This window comes from Petromyzon marinus, unplaced genomic scaffold (genome assembly GCF_048934315.1).
Source record: "Petromyzon marinus isolate PM22_M1 ecotype Great Lakes invasive population unplaced genomic scaffold, UKy_Petmar_22M1.pri1.0 PM_Scaffold_146, whole genome shotgun sequence".
Lineage (NCBI taxonomy): Eukaryota > Metazoa > Chordata > Hyperoartia > Petromyzontiformes > Petromyzontidae > Petromyzon > Petromyzon marinus.
In genome coordinates, this window is record NW_027423109.1 from 12,501 (window position 1) to 20,000 (window position 7,500).

General features: G+C 59.0%; 2 protein-coding genes across 2 annotated transcripts in view; both read left to right on the forward strand.

Moving 5' to 3' along the window:
- The window catches only part of LOC116957905 (uncharacterized), a 35,080-nt gene that overhangs the window by 2,750 nt on the left and 24,830 nt on the right, over window positions 1-7,500 (forward strand). Inside the window, exons 2-4 of the mRNA XM_076063538.1 lie at window positions 2,819-3,500; window positions 6,346-6,543; window positions 7,341-7,500. The exon at window positions 7,341-7,500 is cut by the window's right edge and continues 109 nt beyond it. Of these exons, the coding sequence (XP_075919653.1) occupies window positions 2,819-3,500; window positions 6,346-6,543; window positions 7,341-7,500 (1,040 nt within the window). The remainder of the gene's footprint in view (window positions 1-2,818; window positions 3,501-6,345; window positions 6,544-7,340) is intronic.
- LOC142922714 (uncharacterized) lies at window positions 3,664-6,329 on the forward strand (the record flags this gene model as incomplete). The annotated part of the gene is made up of 2 exons (XM_076063541.1): window positions 3,664-3,680; window positions 5,594-6,329. Coding segments are annotated over exons 1-2 (753 nt in total), but the record flags the coding sequence as incomplete, so codon positions are not given.

A 7,500-nucleotide genomic window follows, 5' to 3' on the forward strand; every position in this document is an offset into this window, starting at 1 on the left:
TGTAGGTCTTTTTGGAATTCCCTACACCTCTGCTGTGGCAGACGGACAGAAAATATGGCATCTGTGCAGGACCGCCCTTTCCTGAAACCGCATTGGGGCTCCGCAAGCCTCTCCTCAGTGTGCCTGGCAAGGCGATGCTGAATAATCCTTGCCAGGACCTTTCCCGGCACACTGAGGAGTGAAATGCCCCTGTAGTTGTTACAGTCTGTGCGGTCCCCCTTCTTAAAAAGTGGGACCACCAGGGCATCCTTCCAATCCTGCGGAACCCATCCAGTGGTCCAGACTGTTGTTATGATGTCATATAGGGCAGTCTGTGCACAAACGCCACCCTCCCTCAGCATTTTCCTTGGGAGATCATCTCTGCCCGCTGCCTTTCCTGGTCTCAGACTCCTGATCGCCCTTAGTACTTCCTCAACATATGGCACCTCAGCCAGCCATTCACAGGGGGTGACTTCTTCCAATATTTGAAGCACTGCAGCCTCAACAGGGTCATCCTCACTTTGTGCCACAATGTTTTCCTGGCTGAGGGATTTTCCCTCTCCCAGGACCTCAGAAATGCTCAGCAAATCTGCAAACCTGTTCCTGGGGGTCGGAGATTGGATCACCGTTTTTTCCCCTAATGATGGTAATAGGTGTGGCGCTGCAGGTTACGTTTTTGATGGAGTTAAATAGAGATTTGTGATCACGGGCCACTGAGGCAGACTCCATCTCCTCAGCAACCCGCGACCACCACCCATCCTTGCAGCGCCTCACGGCTCTCTGAACCTCCGAGCGAAGGCTGCGGTAAGCCTCCTCATTCTCTGACGTGGGATTCTGTAGCCGATGACAGTGGGCCTGTCGCTTTTTCTCAACCATCCTGAACACCTCCTCTGTCAGCCAGGGTCTCTGGGGAGGTCTGGACCGCGTACCCAAAGCAGCCATTGCAGCTGCATGATTCACATTTACCCTCGGGGTAAATGCCAGTGATGATGAAATTCTTGCTTGCAACTTTCATCAGATAACTGAGACCAGGCCACTTTTTAGGTTGGATTGGGGTCCTGGGTGTACACCCACCACCGGAGTGGAAGAATGGCAGGCGCATCTTACAGATGACTAGTCGATGGTCAGAGGGCAGATCAGCTCCACGGTAGGTCCTGGTGTCAAGGACATGGGCTCGCATCCGCTGGTCCGTCACTATGTAGTCCAGCAGATGTTCTTGCTTGGACCCGGCGTGCATCCATGATGTTGTGTGGATGCGCCGATGCCGGAACAGCGTGTTGGTAATTACAAGCCCATGGGCTGCACAAAAATCTAGCATCCTCCTACCGTTGTTATTGAGCTGATCTGGCCCATGCCCTCCAATCACTCCAGACCAGGTGCCAGCATCATGACCAACTCGGGCATTGAAGTCACCCAACATGATGACTCTATCCCGAGGGGCCACTTTAGCCAGCACCTGTGACAGGAGGTCATAGAAGGCATCTGACTCATCGGGCTTTGCCTGCATCCCTCCACGGATGTTCATCTTCGGTGGGGGCATAAGTAACCACGACCACCATTCCTCACCTCCGGTTGATGGGAAGGCGAGCCCAAAGTAGCCTGGGGCTTACAGCTTCCCACACCTCACCGCCACGCTCCCATGCCCCCTTCATTCTTTTGTTCAAAAGAAGAGCCACACCCTGTTGTTTGGCAGTCTGCTGCCCCGAGTAGAGGACTGTCCACCCCTCATGGTGGCAGGAGCCAGAACCGGTCCACCGGACCTCCTGAATGCCACATAGATCCAGGCGGTACCGGTCCAGCTCCCGACAGAGGAGTGGCAGCCTCTCCTCCGCAGTGAGCGTTCGAACATTCTACGTGGCCACCCGTAGTGGTTTTTCGTTGTTTCTGGAGTAGCCCCGAGGGTAGAGAGATTCAATCTCCTGGCTGCGCCAATTGGGGTTTGGCCAGGAGACGTCATAGACGCCTGGCCCCCCGGGGTCTCCGGCACAAGCTTATTAGTTATATATTTCAGTCGTAGTTTAGTGGTAATGAATTGAAGGTGGAGGGGTTACCAGCCCCTCGCACCCGTCCAGAGCCCCCGTTTAGCCCCTGTGGTGGACACAGACGCCATGAAGGGAGGAGCCAATCGGAATTGGACCTCCCCCCACAGCACTGTCCACGACAGAGTTGCCCGTCCGGCACCGCGAGGAGGTAGGGGGTTGTTTTGCCGGACTACATGCACACACATACACACGCACACACGCAGACACACACACACAGACATGCACGCACACGCACACACACACACGTACACACACGCACACACAGACACGCACACACACGCCCACACGCACACATACGCTCACACACACGCTCACACACACGCACACGTACACACACACGCACACACGCGTACACACACACACTCGCAAACACGCACGCATACGCACGCACGCACACAACACACGTGCACGTGCCACTAAGAGGTGGGGCCTTACCATGAGCCCCACCAAAACTAAGCACCTGCCTGGGTATTTTGCACCATCGGACACTCCACCCCCACAACTCCCAATCGGTGATGGGGCAGTTGTGGAGAGTGTGGAGAGTTTCCCATACCTGGGCAGTGTGCTTATGACCGGCTCCAGTTTAACAGCAGAGGTCTCACTCTGAATCAGCCCAGCGGCAATATCTTTTCATCGGTTGCGTAACGCTGTGTGGAAGCTACCTGGTCTGTCGCTCCGCACGGAGCGTCCTGACACTCCCCCCCCACCACCACCCCCCCCCACCACCACCCCCCCCCCCACCACCACCCCCCACCACCACCCCCCACCACCCACCCCCTCCACCCACCACCCGGCAGGACGTGAACTCGCTGAAGCAGTCGGGCGGCGGTGGCGGCGCTCGCAGGACGAGCTGCAAGTATTTCCAGGAGCTCGACGCGTTCCTCCGCGCCGACGCCGCCGCCGGTGCCGCCGGTGCCGCCGGTGCCGCCGGTGCTGCCGCCGGTGCCGCCGGTGTTGCCGGTGCTGCCGCCGGTGCCGCGTCGTCGTCCGTGGTGTCCCCTCCTCGCCGACCGTCCCTGCACCCTCCGCTTCTTCCGCCACCGCCACCACAGCACCACCAACACCAGCAGCACAACCAGCACCACCAACAGCACCAGCAGCAGCAGCAACAGCAGCAGCAGCAGCAGCAGCACCACCAGCAGCAGCACCAGCAACAGCAGCAGCAGCACCAGCAGCAGCACCACCAGCAGCAGCAGCAGCATCAGCAGCACCACCACCACCAGCAGCAGCACCAGCAGCAGCAGCACCAGCACCAGCAGCACCACCAGCAACAGCAGCAGCACCACCAGCAGCAGCATCAGCACCACCAGCAACAGCAGCACCAGCAGCACCAGCAGCAGCACCACCAACAGCAGCAGCACCAGCAGCAGCAGCAGCGCCGTCACCGGCACACGGCGATCGCCGGCGGCCGGAGCTCGGTGGTCTCAGAGGCCGGCGCTTCGCCCCTCCCCTCGGCGCTGGCTGAGACGAGCAGCTCCGGTAACGGCGCACGGGGGTCACGGGGGGAGCAGCTGCCGCTGGGGGTGCCCCTAGGCTCTAGACCCACACAGCAGCAGCAGCAGCAATCATCGCTAGCCCTACTACTACCAGCAGACTGACACACAGAGACAGCTGTCACTGGGGGTGTTGAGATGCTGGCGACATGATGTGTGGCTGTCCGTGAGACTCCCTGGCACTACAGGCGGAGTTGCTCTCTGCCACACCCACACACACACAGACACACACACACACCTGCACACACCTGCACACCCACACACACACCCACAAACACACACCCGCACACACACACACACCCGTGCACACCCACACACAACAACAACAACAACCGCCATTCGCCACTAAGTGGCGGTGACGTCACCACGACGCTTGTGCCAGGCCATGTGCACCTTGAGGCCACGTGAAGTGTCGAACGCCCGCTGGCAGGAGGTCACGGGGCAGACCCAGGTGCCACGGGTCGACTGACTGAGATGACTGAGATGACTGGCTGATGCATCACCTGTGCCCCCTACTGTGCCAACCTGCTGTGCTTTAGCCACCCGGCGCTCCGCTCGTTGTTGTGAGCGTCGCTCCTCCGCCCTCCGTTGTTGTTGGAGGGCGACTGCCTCCAACTGCCCAGTAGCGTCCTTCACGAGCCTCCTCCACAGAGGCCGATCTTGACACCGCTGGTACCAGTCATCGGCAAGTCCACTCAACTCCACGTCCTCCTGTACCTGCACTCCATCTCTTCTCTAGCCCGTGCCGCGCCCGTTTTGCCCCCTCGATCCGGCCGAACAAAAGCTGTTTCGGCATGCGGTGGCTGGGCATGCGGGCTACATGACCCAGCCAACGCAGCCTTGCCTGCCGGAGGAGCTCACCGATGGGACCGTGCCCAGATCGTTCAAGGATTTGTGAGCTCCTCGCACAATCCAGCCTGGTTAAACCCAGGATGGATCGTAGGCAGGCCAGCCTAAATGTCTCTAACCGGCGAAGATGTTCCATTAGGGGGGTCCACGTTTCGCAAGCGTAGAGAAGGGAGGGAATGACCGTGGCCGAGAAGACCTGAAGCTTAGTGCGGAGTGACAGACCAGGTAGCTTCCACATAGCGTTACGCAACTGATGAAAAGATATTGCCGCTCGACTGATTCGGAGTGAGACCTCTGCTGTTAAACTGGAGCCGGTCATAAGCACACTGCCCAGGTATGGGAAACTCTCCACTCTCTCCACAACTGCCCCATCACCGATTGGGAGTTGTGGGGGTGGAGTGTCCGATGGTACAAAATACCCAGGCAGGTGCTTAGTTTTGGTGGGGCTGATGGTAAGGCCCCATCTCTTAGTGGCACGCTCCAGTCTCATCAGCAGCGTCTCCAACTCCTCCTCTGAATGAGCAGCTATTACCAAATAATCGGCATACATAACGTGGTTGAGCAATAGGGAGCCATCCCTTGACCGCACCCGGGCATCGATCAGCCTCCCATTATATCTGTACCATATGGAGATTCCCCCGGTACAGCTATTGAAGGCTTCACGAACTACGTGGTCAAAATTGATTTTAAATAATGTGGGAGTCAGAGGACATCCCTGCCACACCCCAAGGTGTACAGGGAATGGCTCTGACTCCCGGCCACGTAGTTTTACCTGGGCCCGCTCACCATCATGAAGGTCCTTAATGATCGTGAGCAGAGGGTCAGGTACTCCAAAAGCACGAAGAACATCCCAGAGCCCAGGCCTACTGATGGTATCATAGGCCTTGACCAGGTCAATAAAGCAAAAATGTAGGTGTTGTTGGAATTCCCTACACCTCTGCTGTAGCAGACGGACAGAAAATATGGCATCTGTGCAGGACCGCCCTTTCCTGAAACCGCATTGGGGCTCCGCAAGCCTCTCCTCAGCGTGCCTGGCAAGGCGATGCTGAATAATCCTTGCCAGGACCTTTCCCGGCACACTGAGGAGTGAGATGCCCCTGTAGTTGTGCACATGCAAACACATACACACACACCCACACAACCACACACCCACAATCCATTGCCACCGTCCCCGCCATCGTTATCAATGTTTGCTCCTGAAAGTTAATGGGATGGGCAATGGAGGGACAGACGGACGGAGAGACAGGGACGGGTGAAGAGACGGACGGAGAGACGGACGGAGAGATGGACGGAGAGATGGACGGAGAGACGGACGGAGAGACGGGCGGAGGGACGGACGGAGGGACGGAGAGACGGACAGACGGATGGGGAGACAGACAGATGGGGAGACAGACAGACAGAGGGATGGACGGACAGATGGATGGGGAGACAGACTGACGGAGAGACAGACAGATGGATGGGGAGACAGACTGACGGAGAGACAGACAGATGGATGGGGAGACAGACTGACGGAGAGACAGACAGATGGACGGGGAGACAGACAGACGGAGAGACAGACAGACGGATGGGGAGACAGACAGACGGAGGGACGGATGGGGAGACAGACGGATGGATGGGGAGACAGACAGACGGATGGGGAGACAGACAGATGGAGGGACGGATGGGGAGACAGACAGACGGAGAGACAGACAGACGGATGGGGAGACAGACAGACGGAGGGACGGATGGGGAGACAGACGGATGTATGGGGAGACAGACGGATGGATGGGGAGACAGACGGATGGATGGGGAGACAGACAGACGGAGAGACGGACGGAGAGACAGACAGATGGACGGGGAGACAGACAGACAGACGGAGAGACAAGACAGATGGATGGGGAGACAGACAGACGGAGAGACGGACGGACGGACAGACGGAGGGACAGACGGACGGAGCGCCGTGCGTGGGTTCCCCCTGGCTGACTCCGCTTGGCTCCGTGCAGAGGCCGCGGTGCCGCTGAGCGCGTGGAGCTCCACGTTGGACGGACGTCGCCTGCCGGCCCTGCAGGTCTCCACATGCGGCGACTTGGGCCGCAGCTTCGGAGGTGACCTCTACACCCCCCCCACCCCCACCCCCACCCCCCCTCCTCCTCCTCCCTGCTCCCTCCATCTATATCGTGGGGCGGGGGGTGGGTCGGAGGGTGAGTGGGTGAGTGGGTGAGTGGGTGAGGGGGTGAGTGGGTGAGTGGTTCAGTGAGTGGGTGAGTGGGTGAGGAGGTGGGTGGGAGAGTGGGCGAGTCGGTGAGTGGGTGTGTCGATGAATCGGTGACCGGGTGAGTGGATGAGTGAGTGAGTGGTTGAGTGAGTGGGTGAGTGGATGAGTGGTTGAGTGAGTGAGTGGATGAGTGAGTGAGTGGTTGAGTGAGTGGGTGAGTGGATGAGTGGTTGAGTGAGTGAGTGGGTGAGTGGTTGAGTGAGTAGGTGAGTCGGCGCGGGTGAGTGAGCGGGTGAACGAGCGGGTGACTGGGCGAGTGGGCGAGTGGTTGAGTGGGTGAGTGGTTGAGTGGGTGAGTGGTTGAGTGGGTGAGTGGGCGAGTCGTTGGGTGAGTGGGTGAGTGATTGAGTGGGCGAGTGAGTGGTTGAGTGGGTGAGTGTTTGAGTGAGTGGTTGAGTGAGTGGTTGAGTGTTTGAGTGAGTGGGCGAGTGGTTGGGTGAGTGGGTGAGTGATTGAGTGGGTGAGTGGGCGAGTGGTTGAGTGAGTGGGTGAGTGTTTGAGTGAGTGGTTGAGTGAGTGGGCGAGTGGTTGAGTGGGCGAGTGTCTGATGGCCTGAGTGAGTCGCCGGCCGGTTGAGCGCGAATCGAACTCGATTCGCTGCCGAGATTGCAAAAATGCTCGAAAAAACAAAAATGGAAAATGCAAAAAAAAACTAAAAAACCAACCACCGCGTAGTTTTTGTTGTTGGCGCCTCACCGTGAATCGCCGCCGCCCTTCCGCTAGACGCCGCCGCCGCCGCCGCACCGGCGGCACCGGCGGCCCGGCGGCCCGGCGGCCGCGGCCGGCGCTCGGCCGCGTGGAGCGGGGAGGAGACGCTGGCGCTCATCACGCTCTGGAGGAACGACACGGTGCAGCGCCACCTGGCCCGCCGCTCCGTGCCCCG